This window comes from Suillus paluster (genome assembly GCF_016628075.1).
Source record: "Suillus paluster strain FC165 chromosome Unknown EDB91scaffold_126, whole genome shotgun sequence".
NCBI classification, from domain to species: domain Eukaryota; kingdom Fungi; phylum Basidiomycota; class Agaricomycetes; order Boletales; family Suillaceae; genus Suillus; species Suillus paluster.
Genome location: NW_024537686.1, coordinates 81,207 through 100,234, shown reverse-complemented (window position 1 = coordinate 100,234; position 19,028 = coordinate 81,207). Strand labels below are relative to the sequence as shown.

At 48.8% G+C, this 19,028-nt stretch overlaps 5 protein-coding genes and 1 non-coding gene across 6 annotated transcripts; 3 read left to right on the top strand and 3 right to left on the bottom strand.

Moving 5' to 3' along the window:
• Positions 1-360: 360 nt before the first annotated feature.
• Positions 361-1,475, top strand: EDB91DRAFT_1255096 (peptidase family M28-domain-containing protein; the record flags this gene model as incomplete). The annotated part of the gene is made up of 4 exons (XM_041323920.1): positions 361-477; positions 540-751; positions 810-1,206; positions 1,260-1,475. 4 exons carry the CDS (start codon positions 361-363, stop codon positions 1,473-1,475), a joined length of 942 nt encoding a protein of 313 aa, XP_041170635.1.
• A 1-nt stretch (position 1,476) lies between these two features.
• Positions 1,477-2,411, bottom strand: EDB91DRAFT_1170183 (uncharacterized protein). The gene is made up of 6 exons (XM_041320165.1): positions 2,389-2,411; positions 2,159-2,302; positions 2,016-2,103; positions 1,866-1,959; positions 1,717-1,808; positions 1,477-1,656 (listed from the first exon to the last, which is right to left on the bottom strand). The coding sequence occupies exons 2-6, from the start codon at positions 2,269-2,271 to the stop codon at positions 1,597-1,599; spliced, it is 447 nt and encodes a 148-aa protein (XP_041170634.1). The 5' UTR covers positions 2,272-2,302; positions 2,389-2,411; the 3' UTR covers positions 1,477-1,596.
• A 346-nt stretch (positions 2,412-2,757) lies between these two features.
• On the bottom strand, positions 2,758-7,067 carry EDB91DRAFT_1062648 (RNA dependent RNA polymerase-domain-containing protein; the record flags this gene model as incomplete). Its single annotated transcript, XM_041314545.1, has 14 exons — positions 2,758-3,516; positions 3,560-3,569; positions 3,625-3,662; positions 3,716-3,872; positions 3,924-3,969; positions 4,023-4,112; positions 4,162-4,251; positions 4,303-4,712; positions 4,800-4,972; positions 5,019-5,213; positions 5,259-6,241; positions 6,291-6,387; positions 6,441-6,574; positions 6,635-7,067. The coding sequence occupies 14 exons, from the start codon at positions 7,065-7,067 to the stop codon at positions 2,758-2,760; spliced, it is 3,615 nt and encodes a 1,204-aa protein (XP_041170633.1).
• EDB91DRAFT_1209293 (uncharacterized protein) lies at positions 6,823-14,834 on the bottom strand. The gene is made up of 31 exons (XM_041320745.1): positions 14,776-14,834; positions 14,549-14,726; positions 14,341-14,500; positions 14,146-14,292; positions 13,521-14,098; positions 13,318-13,466; positions 13,120-13,267; positions 12,594-13,070; positions 12,404-12,547; positions 12,056-12,358; positions 11,782-12,006; positions 11,478-11,735; positions 11,260-11,427; positions 11,101-11,209; positions 10,927-11,046; positions 10,702-10,877; positions 10,454-10,653; positions 10,184-10,402; positions 9,986-10,135; positions 9,790-9,935; positions 9,593-9,741; positions 9,337-9,543; positions 9,109-9,286; positions 8,949-9,058; positions 8,733-8,900; positions 8,554-8,679; positions 7,946-8,501; positions 7,873-7,896; positions 7,803-7,810; positions 7,408-7,737; positions 6,823-7,356 (listed from the first exon to the last, which is right to left on the bottom strand). The coding sequence occupies exons 1-31, from the start codon at positions 14,781-14,783 to the stop codon at positions 7,171-7,173; spliced, it is 6,105 nt and encodes a 2,034-aa protein (XP_041170632.1). The 5' UTR covers positions 14,784-14,834; the 3' UTR covers positions 6,823-7,170.
• Positions 14,835-16,049: 1,215 nt separating this feature from the next.
• Positions 16,050-16,139, top strand: EDB91DRAFT_t110. The gene has a single exon. It is a non-coding gene; the product is annotated as a tRNA-Ser (tRNA).
• A 29-nt stretch (positions 16,140-16,168) lies between these two features.
• Positions 16,169-17,732, top strand: EDB91DRAFT_1170124 (uncharacterized protein). The gene is made up of 3 exons (XM_041320164.1): positions 16,169-16,811; positions 16,870-16,888; positions 16,964-17,732. The coding sequence occupies exons 1-3, from the start codon at positions 16,191-16,193 to the stop codon at positions 17,497-17,499; spliced, it is 1,176 nt and encodes a 391-aa protein (XP_041170631.1). The 5' UTR covers positions 16,169-16,190; the 3' UTR covers positions 17,500-17,732.
• The last annotated feature ends 1,296 nt before the right edge of the window (positions 17,733-19,028 follow it).

The window sequence follows — 19,028 nt, the reverse complement described above, 5'->3', positions numbered from 1 at the left end:
CCAGTCTTCATTTCTGAGCTTGCTGCTATCGTTTTTATCGTGGTGCACGCTCACGATACAAGGCTCGACGCTTGGGCAACGTGATTTCACCAGTTGACCACCGAACAAATTTGGCTCTAGCAGATGCCGCGGACCCAGTCGCAAACGTAGACACCAAACACTCCCACTTCTCATCTTTCTAAGATCCTCATACGCGTGCTGGTATGTCTCTCTACTTCCCAAGTTAAACGTCAGGACTGAGCCAAGTACTTGTAAAAGTCGGAAGTGAAAATATAACTTTCGTTCGTGAATACATCTTGTCCTCTTTGAAGGTTTTGGATTGGCATGTCGAAGAGGACACCTTTACCGACAATACTCCATATGGCCCCCGTTCATTCACCAACATCATTGCGACAAAAGACCCAGCACGCCTCGCGCCGTGTCATATTGTCTGCGCACTATGACAGCAAGTTCTTCCCCAACTACCCAGATAATCAGGTGCTTAGCAAAGTTTTCAATTGTAGTCTACTACCAGAGAAGCTGCGTACTAAGCCAATCAGTTCCTAGGTGCGACAGATTCCGCAGCACCATGCGCTATGATGCTCGACCTAGCAGAGACCTTGAACCCCCTTCTCGACCAGCGCAAACAACGTCTCGAGGATGGATATGAAGATGATGAAGATGTGGCAGATACAACCCTTCAACTTGTGTTCTTTGATGGCGAGGAAGCCTTCAAAGATTGGACTGACACAGACTCTGTTTATGGGGCTAGGTCAGCCATTCCTTTAAGCATGACGTGACAACTAAACCATGGGCGTACTTCCATCTAGACATCTCGCGAACAAATGGTCAACAACTTACATAGCACCTAATTCTAAACGGCGGCTGCTTGGGCATGCAAGTTTGACAGAGTTATCGACTATAGAGCACATCATCCTCCTCGATCTCCTCGGTGCCCCGAACCCGACAATACGGTCTTATTTCATTGACACGGCTTGGTTATTTGATGCCATGATTTCCGCAGAAACTCGACTCAAGGATGCCGGTGCTCTTGATGCATCCGAAACGTCTTCAAACTTCCGCAGTTTCTTCTTACCTCGAACAGGGTCTGGGAACCAATACAGCTACGGCTACATCGGAGATGATCACGTACCCTTTCTACACAAAGGCGTCAACATTCTTCATATTATTGCATATCCTTTCCCGCGTGTCTGGCACACTCTTGGGGTTCGTTGTCGTTCTCATGGTCGTTTTTTTACTGTTGACCCGACATTCTCTAGGATGATGCCTCAGCACTTGACCTATTAACCATGCGCCGATGGAACATGATACTACGCGTGTTCATGTCCGAATACCTGAATCTTCGACCTGAAATATCGCAACCGTCCCCTAAGCACGATCGCCTCCATCGTTCTGCCAGTGAATTGGTGAGATTTATTCTAGTTATCGATGTCTCACACTCAGTAAAACCATGGAGCCCAGTGACCTTGCGATAAGAACAGGTTGACCGACTAAGACCAGTCACTTGATTCATCAGGAGACGAGGAAAACACGTGCGAATTTCAGAGAGAGGGAACATAGACTGCGAACGTAACTGGAAAGCACTCGGAAAAATATTTACCGCCCAAGGACGAGTGCTTTGTAATGTTTCACGAGTTCGGAGGCATCCATGGCGAGCTGTGGGTGGGTTGCACGTTAAGCTCCGTTACTCCTCGAGAGAATACATCAGTCTCAGACCTTCTGCTTTTCTCGTGCATCATCAAGGCGTGCCTTTGCCTTCTCCATCAGCCTCTTTCGTGATTTGCGCATGTCTACTTCCCATGCTTCCACTGTGCATAATTATTGATCATGCTGGGTATATGCGCTGTGAATACGCTAGGACTCACCCGTAGTCTTCATCGTATCCTCAGTTTGTATGCGCTGGTGAACGACTCCGTCGAGTAACGGTGAGTAGGCTGCACACAATGCATCAATCTTCTCCTTGGAGACCGTCAATGAAAGATAATGATTCGGTGGCTGTTCTCTTTGAGACGTACCTCATCGACCTTGAGTCGCGCTGGGAGGTCGGAGCGATTTGTTTCGTGTTGCTCCTTCATATAGGCTAGAGTGGTCTGTACCGAATCACTTTCGAATGCGAAGAAGGCTTGTCAGTCGCGCAGGAGAGTGTTGAGCTACTTACATATAGGCATTTGTTTCCTCCACAAGTTTGGCGCTTTCTGTCCGGGCAGCCGCGAACGTGGTTCTGGCCCTTGCTTCTAATGAAAGAGGACAATTATCCTTCTTGCTTGGCATCCTCCTTAGCAAAGTTCAGTGAACGGGATCGCTGGCACACAGAAGATATGACCAAGACCAACACCGCGATCAAAGTGGTCAAAAATTCAAGAGCCCCGATATTATTTCAAGACATACCTGTGGTTATCAGGTTTGTCCTTACACAGGTTAGTGAACGTGACTTTTACAAGCAGGCTGGTGCGAGAAGCGTTGCGGGCTAATTGATTATATCAAGAGAGGCGAAGATTCAGTGCCAACGCTGTAAGTATCTCATTGACGCGATGTTTCTTACCGTTGACTGCTCTAGTATCGATTTTCCGGGGCTGAAGGTAGTGGTTTCGAAGTAATGAACCCGGATCGATAATCATACGGCGTAGACGCGTCTGTGGCAAAGATCACGTGACCTGACAATTACCACCTCTTCTCATTCGAGTTATGCCACTTTCTACCAACTGTCTACTCGTACATATCAGCTGAGCCCATGGCCAAACGTCGTACAATTATACCTTAAGCTGGTGGTAAGGAAATTTCCTGCAGCTTCTCCAGACAGTCCAGCACGACTCCCAACGCAACCAAACCGAAGCTTTGCGCGCCATAAGCCTCTTTTGAATTACTCTTCTCGTGACTGTGCGCCCAAGCAGACCACCCGTTCTCTAAGCCATCCCGCAGATCATCAGGCGACGCGCTCTCCATACTATCCGGTAGCATTCTGCGTCGAATATCGTGAACGAGGACAGAAATGCATTCTCTCATTGCATATGTCCGATTACTTTTCCAACTCTTCTGCGAGCACTTGGCAAGGATAGTTCCGACGACGATCTCATCCTCGCGTAGGCGTGCACCAGGTACCCGTGAGAGTGTATGGCAGGTTGCAACGTAGATGAGTTCATCCAGGTATGCTGAGTATATGCTGTCCATAGAGACCTTGAGTTTCGAAGGTCTCTCGCGACGCTCTAGTTGTCGTTCAACTAAAGGACGAAGTGTAACGGAAATCAGGTCACTCAGTGGCTTCTCTAGCTGCTGAGGATGGTAGGGGGGTATTTCCTCGAGCTGAATGTTACGATATAGGTGGCCCAAGGCGCGGTCTGACTCATAATAATCTGTCGGTCGGGGCGACTCCACCTCTGCTGCATGCCAATCGGGTTTGTATGGGATGAGGTTGCGAGGAATATCTTCCATATCGACCTTCAATCCGTTCTTTGGGTAGTCAACGGCTTGGCTGTGAAGCTCTGCGAGCTTTAAGCATCTCTCATTGAATGTTCCGTCCTATAATATGATGTGAGCTCGAGCTGTGCACAACTTCGATGACACTACACACGCTAGCTTGATCTGCGGAGAATCAGTGGGTGTGTGCGATTCTCGCAGAATAGGAACTTGCCTGCAATGATTATGTGCTTGCTCGAGACTAGCCCCTGTAGCTCACCTCAGCTATCGAACAGCTGTCACTCACCCGGAATTAACGTACCACAACATCTGAGTTGATATATTCCACAACAAAATCACACACGTCGTCAATTGTGCTGGGTTGATCGATCTTGAAAGGCGACCTTGAAGGATAGGACGCTGGATCATGGTGATCCGGGAGGATCAAGAGTGGATGTTGTATAATCTCGTAGAGATCGCTAAAAGATGTGAACAACAGTTCAGGACGGTCGGTGGTGGGAATTCCTTACCCGTCAAGATCACCACCGCCGAGCGAGTTAGCTAAACAAGTTGTGCCTATGGTCGAAGATATAGGTAGACGGAAATATTTCAAACACGCGTCCACCTACCAGTGGATGAGAATACAACTACATTTTTTAGGTGAGCAAAAAGGCAGAGTTTATCAGTTGGAGGTTTTCCGATGGCATATGCTTGCTGAACTAAACCCGAGTTAAATCGCGATACTTTCTGCGATAAGCAGGGACGAACCATCGCCTGGATGTATGACAGGACTCCTCGAGACCATACAAGGACCATGGAGCCATATGGGCTCATTATCCCCTGGTTTTTGAACACACGCTAAGGGGCAGGTAAATGAACAGAGCGAATTGTCAGAAACGAGTCACATACCATATATCTTACCAGGAGCGAGCTTGAAGACGTTCGAGCGGCCTCTTTTCTCGTAAGCAGGTCCTTCATCCGTGACACCCATCAGCATGTAGCTGTTAGGAATTGGAATGCGTGCATCATGTTTGACCGCTCTTAACACGTGATTAATGGCACAGTATCGTATCTGTGCCAAAAAGGGGGTGTCGATGTTCCGCTGAAGAAGTGTCGGTTTCAATTCCAGACCGAGGGTGTTAAGTTTCCTTAATGCCGATGCCAGTCGGAAGGGTTGAGATAATCCGTGGCTTTCCAAGAGCCTCGCAAAGATATCAACTGAGTCGTGAGCGGTGCGTGCCTCCGCGACGACCTTTCGTTGCAAGTCCATAAAGGTTTCTTTTGAGGCACCTCGGTCTTCTAGAACTGTAATCAAAGGTCTGTACAAGTCGCTTTAGCATCCACATTATGAAACGGATGAAACCCGAAATGAAAGGAACAGAGGAAATAATAAGGACTGCAAATACCTGTTAAGATGAGGAATGTTGGGTTTCACGACGGGACGCGCGATCTCTATCATAGCGTACTCTTGGCCATGATCTTTAAACTTGTTCATGCTTTCTCGCAAACAAATTTGGATTCCCTGGAGTTCCTTGTCGATAGCCACGACACCTTTGTACCCAAGGAATCTGATTTGGTACTGTAATCCTGTTCAGTACAGTACTTTGAAGCGCAAAGTCACTTACAGCCGAAGGTTTCACTGCATACGCACCGCCATCTCGTCGAGCGCTGCGGAGAATTTCCCAGATTTTATCACCAAGTTCCTCGCTGATGGTGCCGACACCGTCAGAAAACGTGACATTGTTTTCCACGATATCAGGCATTTCCGACCACTGTGACCGATGAATTTCGACCGACGGATCTGTCGCCGTAAAAGCTTGCTGAAAGACTATTAGAAAGAAGTTTCGCAGAAACAACCGACTCACGGCCATTCGGGCAGCATACTTCGAAGGGGAAAAAATACACCCGCTGAAGTCCCCCAAGCCACTTCTTATGGTATGTGCGTTCACGGGCCCTTTAGCGGCGTGCTGGAAGGAGCTAACGAACCAAACGGCATGCTCCCTCAAGGCAGATTGGGAGTACGCTAAAAAATCGAAATGTTTGCCCGCCAGCTTAAATCCGTTCTTCAAAAATTCTCCGACACGGTGCCTGACAAAGCTCGCCCCATCTACTTCCCTATCCCAGCGATACTGGAGACGATCCTCGTCACGAAAATCGACTCGAATGAAGTTACCTTCATAGCCTTCATACTCGCGAATAACACGATTCGATTGCATTATGTTAGGCCCTTCGAGGATGAGCCGAGTCGGAGTGACTGTAACATGGTGACAATAAAAACGGCCAGGAGGCGCCTCGGGAGGGATATTGCCGAGCCTCCCCTGCAGCACTTGCTCGAAGCGAGTTTGAATTGTTTGACCTGGAGGACGGCTCGCGGCTCTTATCACAAAAAAGCGCATGATGGCTGCGGCAGATGGCTGGTGGCGGCGAATCAGTTCATTGATCCTCGGGCGCAAATCCTCGAGTTCCTTTGTATTTGCAATACCATTCCGAAGAAGGGCCTCGATCTGAAAGGCTACAGGCCAGTTTGAGCTCAATGATTCCAGCCATTTTTGAACCAAGGCCAGTTTTCTGCTCGTGAAGAATTCCTGGCGGGTAGCTTCGATGAAGACGCTGTCGATTGGAGGACGAAGCTCTGCGATTCTACAGAACTGCTTGAACTTGTCCAGATCTCCGGGCTCGGAGAGGATGATGCGTATGTGATGAGCATATGGAGCAATTTGCTCATGCCCTGGATGTAGAGCACCAATGCGATCACGATAATTCTGCGAATCTAACCGCGTGCCGGTAAGGGTTCTGTTGACGTCTTCTCTCTCGATGATCGGCGGTGTGAACAGATCGAAACATATGTCTAGGGAGATTCTACATTCAGATATCCAAGCTACGAGCACCATGCTTACATTGATTACCAAAATCGTAGCCCACAGCCATCTTGTTGATATTGACGAACTTAATGATCAGGCTGTACAACAGTTGTCCCCGCGCCGGATCGCCAACCTGGCCAATTACATGATGTGATTTTTCTATTCAGAATGAAACGCGTGCCAAACCTTTGCACGGATCAGTTTGTGCTCGTATTCGAATTTCAACCACCCAAGCCCAGAGTCGACAAGATCGCGCTCCCATTCCACACTGAAGGCACGTGGATCCAACGGTAGAGCATTTTGAGGGCGATAGAACGTTCCTAGAAAATAAGATGATGATATCCCAGGGCAAAAAGTACATGGGGGAACTTGTAACACACCAATTTGTACTGTGGCGATCCGAAAGTCTGAACTTAATGCATCGATCTTCTCCTGCCGTTTCTGAGCAATATCCGGGTCCACGTACGGAGCCTTTGCGAGGGTGATTAGGATGTCGTTTGGGATATGCTTGGTTGTAGGTCTGAATTTCAGACACTTTTTGCCGACCTTGATGGTGATACCATCTTCGACGTCAACAAGCCGACAGAATTTCAGCCCCACGCTCTTAGAGGGTAGTCTGAGTGTCCCAGAACCGCTGTTACGAACGCCTCCACACTCGTTCTTGTCCAGCGTGACTCTAAAATTGATGAGCCGCTGCTGGGCATCGGCATCCGATACAAATGGTCCGGGACACGCATGTAAAACCTCTGCGATCGCTTTCGTGACGTCATATTCAGTCGCTCCAAAATCTACGTTTCGAATAATGAACTCCATGAAAAAAATGAGGGTATGCTTGGGGTAAGAGGGAAGAATGGATGGTCGATCGATAAGAAATGTTGGAAGTTAAGTACGAGTGCTAAATATAGACCTTCTAGATCTAGTCGAAACTAACATTCAGAACCCCAAGCCTTGAAACGCGATTCAAAGGCAAGAAGTAGACTAGCCCGTGATAAATTTCCATGACTAAATCTGAGTAGCATTTGCTACTTGTACGGTATACCTGCAAACGCTTCAGGTCCCAGAGGGATCGTATCAGGTATGCTTCCGACTTACCATTTTGTATCTGAGCAAACAACATGAGCATGTCTAATACATACAAGGGAAAATGACGCACCCGTTGGAACTCATCGTAGGCTGTGCTCCTCACATTTTCATGAGCATTGCGGATGATGCCCATCATCCATTCTGCAGCTTGACGCTCGTTCAACCCGAGCGCAAAACGATCCTTGAGGCGCTTGATGGTGGATTCACCCTTGAACGACGGGAGACCGGTGCCTAGCATGAGCTGGACTGTGCTGACGAGTTGATCTGCATGAGGTCGGATAGCGAGAAAAGCCTTCACTGTGAGATGTTGAAATAGCTCGTAGCCTTGGGAATATCTGCCGCCCATTAGAACTACCATCTCGTGTGTTAACTTGAAGGAGCTAGGTTCAAATTTGACTCCCTGAAAAGCGCAATGCAAGATCAGACAATTGCTAAAGACATCGTCGTCTAACGATAAGCACTCACTCCAGGACGTGAATATGCGTCAAAAATAAAGTAAGCAAGCATCTCAATAATCGTGAAATACAGAACTCATCTATATCAAACAGGAATCCAAAATCTGACACCAAGTTCAACGCCAGTTGCACTCTGATACAACTAAAACTTACCGATGTGCACAATATGCCCTTCGCCATCAATCATAATATTGCCGTTGTGACGATCCTTGATCTGCAAGATATAGCAAGCAACGGAATAAGCGGCCATGGACTGGATGAAATTGAGGCGAGCACGCTGGAACGCGACAGTCTCTTCTCCGCCGTATTTCGAAATAAAAAAGTCAAGCAGGTCATTTACTGTGGCTCTTCCCATCTCATCTCGAGATGTGGCATTCGGAACGACGTCGATGACACCACACTTTAACACTACATAAGCGTGGTCCAGTGTCAATGAAAAGGAAAACGCGCTTACTCCAGCAGCAGTTGCGGTAACCCTGTAAGGGAAGAGATAAAGAGTCAACCCGATACTGGTGAAGATGTTTTTGAACATCGCGATGACTTGCAAGGCCAGCACATCTTGTCGGCAATCATCGCCAACTTTGAAGATAGCCTGTTGCCAAACATCATATTCCTCGCGTTTCTCGAGCGCACCGTCCAAAAGAGACTCTGGATCGGAATCAATAATGATGCGCTCCTTCCTCACTTTGAAGGTAGCCATGAACGGTGCCTTCACAGAAGCTGCAATTAGCGACAGACAGGCGAGAGAATCATCTACGTACCTTAGCATGACTTTGAAGCGGTCGACCAGACTTCTTATCTATATCAATAACTATACCGTCTGGGTTACTGGGCAGGTAGACTCCAACATCAACAACTATCTTGATCATCTCTTCATCAATTTTTGCCTGTAAAAAAGATATCAAACCACATTCAAAAAATGTATCTTCGAACGTCTCACCTTTTTCTCAGGTTTCGACTTTTTAATGAAAGGCTTCAGTTTCCCAGAAATCGAGGTTACTTCGTTGAAAAATCCGAATTCTCGATCATAAAAGGCACGAGCATCACCAGATAACGAATCGACCACCATATCAGTCATCTTATCTAGAGCGTGTTTCATAGGATCCTCCTAGTCTCGCGTCAGCAGAGCGAAAATGAAAACAAAGATCGAACTCACAATCTCAGCAGCGTCATCCTTGTAGCAATTGGCCTTCATGTTCCATATAATTTGGTGGCAAAAGAGTTGAGACACCTTTGCAGTTTCAAAGATGAACTGCGCGATATATCCTAGAACGTGCATTCAGCAACCATACCAGCAGGAGACTACAGATACACACCGAGGTCATCAAACCGAAGAGCCTGAACAACTTGAGGAACAAAAAAGAATGTTAAATCAACAGGATGCTGCTTCAGCACTCGATGGGCATATTGCAGCAAAAGCGGATCATTCCCATGTCGCGGTTCGAAGAAGGTAACAGCGATCACAGGCGGAACAGGCTCCCACACAACGATATACTGACAACAACGTGAATTCTCCAATCACAGTAAAACAAATCAGAAATCACCTTCAGCTCTCGTCTCTGTCCACCTCGGAAATGATCCCCGATCAAAAATCGAAGAGCTTCCGGAGTGCCCACTACCTGGCTGGGGTTGGAACGCACCAAATTCTCCACCTCAGCATGGGCTGCCGGGCTTTTGAAACGCTCGGTCAGATAGATCGCTATGGCTGGATCTACCTCCCACACGGTTCGCACTGTACCAGGCCAAGTCGACTATTGAAACCGCATCATTCACCATTCGCAGAGAAATGGAGGTGCTTACTTCAAGCATATTGCGCTCTATCAGGCTTTGGTGGTCAATGCCCCGTTTCGCTTCGTTGCTGGGATTGGCCCAGACAGTAAGCCTGAATATCTCATTCTCTACTAGAAGACGGAGCGGCTGGTTGATATTCTTGAGGCGCGCAGCATAAACTACAGTGTATCAGCTCACGCGGGGAATAGAAGGCTCGTTGTACTCACGGGACGTCTTCGACGCAAACTGATGAGGAGCAAGACTCGAAAGGGACGATAGACTCCTGACTGAGTCAGCCTGGAGATGCACAAGAAACTCGGACAAGACTTTGATATCAGCATCGACTTGCACTCGATTGGCTCCGAAAGACCACCTAGGCAGCGTAAGCGATCGCACAAATAATAATATCGGAAATATACTAACTGAGGACGAACAGCAAACCACGAATACGCCGTGCAATACAAACTTTCGCGCAGCATACACTCACAAACAGCATCTAAATGAGAGCTCTTCAACGTCTCCAGTCCGAAAAGAAGGAACGTGTAGCGCAACTCTCGAGCCAGCGGATGCGTGCTGAAGGAATTTTCAATACGACTTCAAATGGTTAAAGTAATGAAGTACCTGAAAAGCTTGTGCGCTCGCGCAGATCGCAAAACAAGTCTCTGGATGAGGAACATCACAGTCGAGCGACAATACCTAGCCGATTGTAATCGACTGAATAACATCTGCAGAACAAGCGTATGCGGCATGAGCAACCGCCGAGCATGAGTCGTCGCTCGATCTATTTCGTCCTTGTCGGTTGGACTGTAACCGATGGGATGGTAGAAGGGATCTTCATAACTGTGGATTGTCAGTCGCGAAGGGGGTTGGAATGCACAGGATACGACGGACTTTGATGAAGCCGAGAACACGCCCTTCCGCTCCTTCACAGTCCCAAACCAAGACGTAAGCACCTCACACATAATCGCAACTTCCATGTTAGGACGCTCCGCAATAACCCACGTCCACGTCTCAATTCCCGCAGCAACCGCAGAAGGCGTGAAAACCTCAAACGGCAGAGCGACCAGGAAATGCACCAAGGTGTAATCGCACTGCAAATCATGAGAACGTATACAAGAAGGATACAAAGTTCATCTAACCTTCTCCAACGATATGAGAATTGCTGCACAGCGGAACAATAGACGCTTCAGATCCTGGACAGTCAAAGAGCTGCGTTTATTCCGAATATCATTCATGGTAGCAGCCATCTTGTCCTTGAAAGGCTGCACACCAGTGTATAGCATTTGAGGGGCTACTTTGTCTAGCGAATCTTGGTCTTGCGAACGTTAAGAGCGCCCGACAGTATATCAGGTAGACCGACTTACTTTTACGAGTCGCAAGTCGTAAACCAGCGACTTCCCCTGAGAAATAGCATTTGCTCGCAAGTTGACTGGCAAGAGCACGGGAACGATCAGACTTCCAGTTTGACAGGTTACACAGAGAGGCTGCGATATAAAATGATCAGAATACTTATGCTTAATCTAAGAGCGAGCACCCACAAAGTTGTCGATGCACAGGACCAAACGCCTTAGCGAAACGTTCCGCAACAGAAGCTCCCAGCTCAGCAGTATCCGCACCAATCAGCGGTTGCGTCGCTGCAAGATATTTCTGTACCAACAACATGAAGCAAAAGAACCGCAAATGACAATAAAGCGAACCTGAAGCGTCGACTGGAGCTCAATAGGAGCCCGGCTAAGCGCGAGTTCAAACCACGTATCGGCATTACGCTGCAGCTGTCCAAGAATGTTATTTCGCACTTTATAGTCGTCCGTGAGCTGTAGCGTGATGCCCGTGCACTCAGAGTGGAACTCGAACACCGGATTGTACTGCAATTAAACGTTAGCTACTCGACTTGATAGAATCATATCCCCGTCACCTCGTCCGTAAACTCGTTCTCGCACGCGTGACGCAGAAGCGTAAGGCACTCAAGGATTGCATACACCAGTGGCGGATCGCACATAAGAGACGGGAACGACGTGATCAAGCTGTACAAGTATTTCGTTGCAACGTCCCGAGCACGAGATATGCGATGAGTGCTGCCTACAAGCAGCTTCCTCAGCTCCTCAGACAGGTGTTTCGGAAGTGCCTGTTCCAAAGCTTGGGAATTCATCTCCCCAATACATCCGCGGATAACCTGTTCCTCATTAGTTCAGCGCACCGTATCCGAGGATAAACATTACCTTGTCAGCTATAGATTCCATGCATGCAATGAGATTGCTCAGTCGATTCAGGCTGCCATTTGTAAAGTATGACACCAAAGACGATGGGAGGCCAGCAGCAGATCGCATGCTCTCGATGTCGTGCATCGTCAGCAAGAAAATAACCTGTCCCGGGGATAAAGAACGTATCTCGCTGGTGCGATGTGGGATGTGGCGTGTAAGGGACGACCGATGCTTTGAGATGACCTGTCAAACTCATTTCAGTGCGGCCCTTTCCAAACCAAGCAGCACTGACAGAATGCGCATATTCATGCCGGATAACAGTGCTATACTCGATGTCGCTCGCTACATCATGGGCATTCTCGAGCACGAGAGCTGGCGTCTTCGTTGCGATCTTTGCGAGCGCAGGGATTAGCCACGTCATCGCACCCCTCTCCTCGCCAGAAGTGAAGTTGAAGAGGACGCAGAGGAACCACATGGTCCGGAAGTGCGCAGTAAGCTCTTGGGAAGCGGTCAAATGCGGAGAGTAATCCGCATGTGTAAGGAGCGCTTCGATGGGCAACAGTAGAGAGGCCAGCTGCCCGATCATCTCTTCCGTCTGAATAGCATTCAGTACAAGATTGTAATATCTGACCAGACTTACTTTGACATGTCGGTCGGACATCGCCACGTTCTGGATAGCAACGCCTTTGTCCGAGAAGAGAGTGAGCAGTTCGACCAGGTACACATCATACAAATCCGGCCTTTGATCCAGCTCTTGAGCAAGTCTCGTTTGGGCAGCTAACACCTGCTATCCATTAGCACCTGTGCCACACACATAATTGCCTACATACCATGTTATTAGAGAATCTCGGATCTTCCGAATTCGTAGCGCGATTGATGTGCGAAAACGCGCGCACAACGTCTACAAACGACTCTTCGGGAGCTACAAGCGCAAGGTCCACAAGATTATATGCGATAGCAGCCTCGAGAGTCGGCTCCGAAGTCCGTAAGCGCTGCAGCAACATCGATATCGTGAGCTTAGTGACCTCCTCCTGGCCCGCAGTGTGGAACTCGAGTGCAAGGCGCGTGACGACGGAAATAGTCGTGATCCCGATGAGCCGCTTCTCCTCGTCTGAGCGACCGTGTAGGCCTGTCTCGTCGCTATGGAAGGTCATATTATCATTGGGGGAGGTGGTCGAGGAGGCGTAGAGGGGATTAGAGAGGAGTTGTTGAGAAGAGGAAGATTCGGATATCTCTTTGGAAGTTGCAGCAATGTAGTTGAGGAGTGAATACATATTGGACATGATAGAATCGTCACCAGGTGACAGCTGGGAGGGCTTGAGGCGAATTGACAGAACCGGGTAAGGAAACACATACCTTGATGCAAAGCGCAAGACATTTGGCAGCCGCCGTCAGAGGTGGAGGTGCCCTCTTCTCGGTGTTGAATGCGAACTCGAATATCGAAAGGGGAGACGTAACGAAGTGACGGAGATGGATGACGAAAGACGGAGCGATTTCAGGGAAACTGTAAAAGATGAGCAAAGGAAGCGCTGCGCGTTTCATGACCTGACTAACCTTCGCACAAGCACTGTAGTAGCCTTGAGCGCCGATTCCTGAACAAGATTGTCCAGAATGGGTGCGTTGTCACTCAATAGCTGTGCCAGGCGAGTGTGTAAATTATTATCGATCTCTCGAAGCGCAACCGAGCAGACAGATGCTAGTTTCTATTCATGAAAAACAGGTCAGATGTCACTGATTGAAGTACGAGGAAAACATACCAGACTCTCGGACATGGTCTCCCATGCATACGTATCAACTGGAGGTTGAGTTTCCATACCCTCAATCTGCTCCAGCAGATCACTAAAGCACTGCAGGGCATCTCTAACGATATACCTCAATGCTTGCTTCGTCTCCTCTTCGTCCTCTAATCCCAAATCCTTCGCAGGGCATTTCATTAGGTTCACCCAGGCTTTGTTCGCCGCGGCGGCTTCGCGCACTTGGCCCTTGTGCACCAAAGGAGTGCTTGCAAGAGCTTGCGCGAGCACAGTCCATTGCATTTCCATGACACAGCACACGATGAAGTACCCGCTTAGTGGGCGTCCAAGCGCAATGTATCGAGAGATGAAGGTATGGCAGAAGGCGATGGAGGTAGGGTCGAGGTCGGGATCGGCCTCGGCTTCTTGGTGTATGTCAAGTAGGAGACGGTTTATTCGTTCAAGGACGGGAGTTGCGATTAGGGACTGGAGGGAGGCAGAAAGAAGGCGCCATTGAGAGGCTGTCCAAGGGTAAAGAGTGGAGGTTATAGCACGGTACAATCCATGGATAGAAGGAGTAAGGTGTGAAAGCACATCTATGGCTGGGAGGATGTTAGAAGGCCTGCGCTGAAGGTTAAATGGACCTTACAGCTGGATTCCTTGAGGTTCTCCACGATGTCAGTGACGAAATTAATGATAGAGGCGACGGCTTTGTCTGCGTATTCTGGGTGTGCGCCGCAGATACGTAACAGGGCAGAAACAGTGGAGAATACCAGCTGGTCAGGGAGGGCCCACTCTAATGGAGGTCAGGGACGCGGAAGACGGCATAGGAGAGATGACACACCATCCCATGAGAGACATTGGTCAAAGTCCACGCGTGGCACGTCATGCAAGAGATTCGTTAGTACGGGAATGAGGGTATCGATTTGACTGGCGATATGTTCCTCCGGAAAGTTCGCGACGAGTTCTCCAAAAGCAATATTGCAGTGGGCCCTGGCCTCGGACTGGGCCCTGATGATAAGTCAAGGTACAAACATTGAACAGACGCGTACCATGAATGTACGAGGTTCATCCCTTTCCGGAGAGTCATCATTGGGTAGACTGTGATTCTCATCTGCTAGCTGAGCCTTGGACTGAATGAGGTCGCGGGCAGTAAGGAGGTCCTCTTCTGTTTCTGGTAGAAGGGTAGCAAGGTCAGAGAGAATTCGCTGGCGGATGTTCAACTCCAGGCTAAAATATAATTGTGAGATGAATGTAAAGTTAAAATTGAGTAACGCACCAGTCCATCGTTCTTGTGCAAGCCGATAGTCTGCGGAGTAGCGGCGTAATAGTAACGTGTGAAAAGTATTCTTCCTACTTGTATCAGATCTCCATATTTATTATTGTCATAGCCTCGTATCACCCAAACTCGAATCTACGCCAGCATCTCACTCGAGGCTCAAAACAAATATTATTTTGATCATCTTCTATCTTCTACCATTGAATCTCAAACTTGGTTCAGCGTGTTGGTAGCGACGCCCAACCCTCACCCAAGTTTGAGAGCCACAACTAGTCTTCGACGAATCAATACTATACCGCTACCAGCTCAAACAGTGCGAAGACTAAGTACTGCTTGCTCTGGTGGTGGTGTTAGCGATCGCGAACCTCTACACTATGAGCATGCTCCACCAAAAAGACTCGGTCGTCATTGAGGTCTGGCGTAGTCTCCAGTTAGACGTCTTTGTATTCATAGTAGGTTTTCCTGGTTCATCTACCGCGATACTATCTGATCATGTATCAAAGACGCACTCGCACAGATCTCCTCACACCAACCCGTGTAAGTGCCTCCGTCACACTGCCGGGCGTTATCCTAATCCATCCTGAACAAGTCCACATCGAATCTCTTCCCCCGGTTCATCCTCTACCTCAACCGCTTCATATCGATGCCAACAAGGGCGGCGTTGCAAAAGTAGGGGAAGCAGGCGATGTTCGCGACAGAGTTCGATATACTGGCGCCCAGTCGGATGGTCCATGGCACGCGGTACCGCCTATGTGGAAGTGCGTATCCGTATCCATATCCATATCCCCTCCTCATGTCCTTACAGCAAGTAAACTCAGCGCTCTACCACCATCTACATCGAAGCGCCACCCGCTGGTGTCCGAACCACCGTGCCCACACAAGAACAGCATATAGGGTGACCCGCGTGTAACAACATTGTGCTGTATAGCTCCGATTTCATGTGGATGGCCAAGATCTCGAATATAACTCTGCTTGCAAGTGACGCCGCAGATCCTGCGTGGACAATTGCAGGAGTTGTAGGATCGTGGGTCAACGAACGAGATGGTTCGTATCGACGACTTCTTTGGTTCTAGTGTGGACGCAATGGCTGATGTTTGGTATGTGCTAAGTAGCGGCAGGTACATGTATGGAGTCGCGGAATTTGCATGTCAACGCGAGAAAGGTACTCGTGCGTTGGTGATGAATATCGAATGGTTCTTGTCTTCGTCTCGCAGGCAGCTTACTTTCGCCACACTACTTACTTGAAGTAGGCTCTGAGTGTCTCGCTTGTTCAAGGCACTATGGCCGAGTGGTTAAGGCGAGAGATTCGAATACGTGATATCTCTTACGGTTCCCGTGCGCAGGTTCAAATCCTGCTGGTGTCGCTTTTTTCTTCAGTTGTGCCTTGTCCAAGTATTGTTCAAGGCAATATTTCCATGTCACTTGGACAAGAGTCACAAGACGACAGGGACCGACCGGCGACCGCCATGTCAATCCACGTCTTTTCTTTTCCTCCAAGCTTCTCCAAATTCCAGCACGCATATGGATGCCTCTCTCAAGATTTCCAGCAAATCCTTTCGCTATACGCCGTCATAAAAGACCAAGCCGTCGATATCTTCATCAAGTTCAGCCATGCCGCCGACGCCTACGATCTTTGGAACTACTGGACTGTTGGAATCCTCAGTGTCATTGCTATCATCCTAGTGCTAATTCTCGTCTCCCGTTTCTTGCATACGTATTTCCGTCCAAGGCTCACGAAGGACTCCCAACGCGCCCGCACAGCCCTCCAAGCGCTCCAAACCGTCCTTGTCCCCAGCTGCTCTCTCTGGCCCGCGCGGTACATCAAGCTCGTTCAATATGCTTCCAATCATGGTTCCGGGTCGAGGATTATCATTCCTTTGAGCATGCTTCTGCAGGATATATGCGATGGTGTCATCGAGCTTCGCGATCCAGCATCCGATCTTGAGGACCTGGTAGGTGACGGTGTCCGCGCATATGGCTGTTACGTGCATCTGAGCGTTGAGTGGAAGTGGTGGGCAGAATGGTTGGATCGGACGGTGCGTGTACAGCTTGTTACTGACGCGCTTGCTGAATGACCTGGGATACGCTGATCAGTTACGCGGAGACCTCTCAGGTGGGTATATGCGGTTTTACGCTTGAAGGAAATTCTTATTCTCCACGCATATATGCTCATCATCGGCTGTTCAAGACAATACGAAGAGCGCTTACTCTTCCTATCTTCCGGCTAGCGCACAACATCTCGACAGACTGATTCACCTACTCGCAAGAGCACCTTCGCCATCCACGGACCATGGACCCATCATCAACTTCGACAACTATCCGCTCACGCACCTGGCCACTATCCAGCTTCCCCAAGGCTCCCAAACAACACTAGAGTTCACGTCTCTCTCCAGCCACATCTCCTTCCTCAGCATGACGCACGTTCTCTGTACGATCCCATTCTTGGCGCGCCGTCTTCCCCACCGCCTCTCCGATATCCTAGCAACGATAAACAACACTCCACACTTCAAACTGTCGACTCTCACGAATACCTCAACAGCATACGCCGACTCACTCGTTACATCATCTGCTACGCTCACGTATCATCCTGTGGCGAGAAAACAATGTGTGGAGGAGCTGGGCATCGAGGGATGGCGCAAAAAGAGGATGATGCTCGAGTTCGAGGCTGCGCTTGTGCGGAGGGGCTGGCTGGAGCGCTGGAACGTGGTTTTGGAGGCCCGTTGATTGTTGACGTATGTAATCGGCTGTGGTTTCCTTTCGATCATCCATGTTCATACGCAATGGTCCTACGGGCACCCCTGGACCTGGGATTTTCTTGTTGTGTTAACCAATTTCATGTTTGCAATTCCTTTTCCGCAATGCTTTGTTCTCGTTTTTGCTGTATCATCTTCTTGCCAACAATGGCTCTCGCCAGTGAATGAGATTGATTGTCGGGAAGACTTAAAGACTTATGTGGGGACCGGGGTGATTTACCAACCTCTCAGTGAGGCAGTTCCAAAACGCATATGTCACGTAATCGGTCTATTATTAGTCTTGAGGTCAGGCCGTCAACACGTCCCCTTCGCATTAAATGATAGCCTGCCTAGTGTACGTGGATTTTGGTTATGCACCGTATGATCATCTGAGGCACGTTCAGAGAGGTCTGTTCAGGTGTGTCATTTATCTCTGTCTCCGCTTCAGTTGACGCCTGATTTCAGTCATCAGTACATTCAAGTGCTTGTAGGCATCTTGCACGATATCATATAGTGACATGGCGGCCTTGTAGTCCATAAATTGGTGTTTCGGAATTGATGCTTTGGGTTGTGTTTGGGGTTGAGCTTCCTCAGTGGTCGGCGGCGCAAGGCGTTCAAACTCGGAGGACATGGCTTCCTCAATGTTCCGTGCCGCAAAGGATTTCGATTCAGAACTTCGACATAGCTTCCTGGTCCGTGCTCTTCATTTTCATTTCGCTGGGCTTCAAATTCCCGTGATCCCACACGAGCTTCACTCGCTACAATGAAGACACGCATAGACCTTTCGGTCGCTTGGGTCGGGACGAACTAATGTGGTACTGACCACTGGCAGGACGTGATCATGTGGTGTAGGGACGATGCAAGGGAAGTTTGTCGCTGAACTACGTTAATAAACTGCTTGCATGCATTGTCCACTCAGCCTCTTGTTCGCCCTGGACCCAAACCTGCCATCCCTTGTGCGAGCATTGAAACCTCGTTCCGTGTCTGTCCTCCTTCGCAGGTCATTGCGGGTTGATTATCGATGTGGTTTACAAGGTCAATAATCCTGAACAGACATAAATGTCGCATGTTCACGTTGCTGGCAGAGATGGCACGAGGAAAGAGAGAATAACATGCAATAACAGGCCTCATTCTACTGAACTTTTGGATCAGTATCATGAAAGTTCCAGAATACATCCTGATTTACACTCAGTTAACTTGGCCCTGACAGGTTCGTAACGTCATATACATATGGTTATGACGGTGAGCTCTATATCTCGCATTATTGGCAAACCTATCTTAATTTGTGTGTTTAGCGAGTATGATGAGTACGTGGCGTTGTGGTTTTCAAGATGACGTGCTAAACGCGGAACAGACCGTCTGCAGTCTCATTTAATTATACTTCGGGTGGGAAGGCGTATCGAAGCAGTGCACTGCTGGGGATGGCAGATCGTATGGACAGGAGGATCGTACAAGGTTCCAAGCGTGTCCATGGCACCCTGGCTACTAGTACTGGTGACAGTTGAATGGCGGTAGTGCATC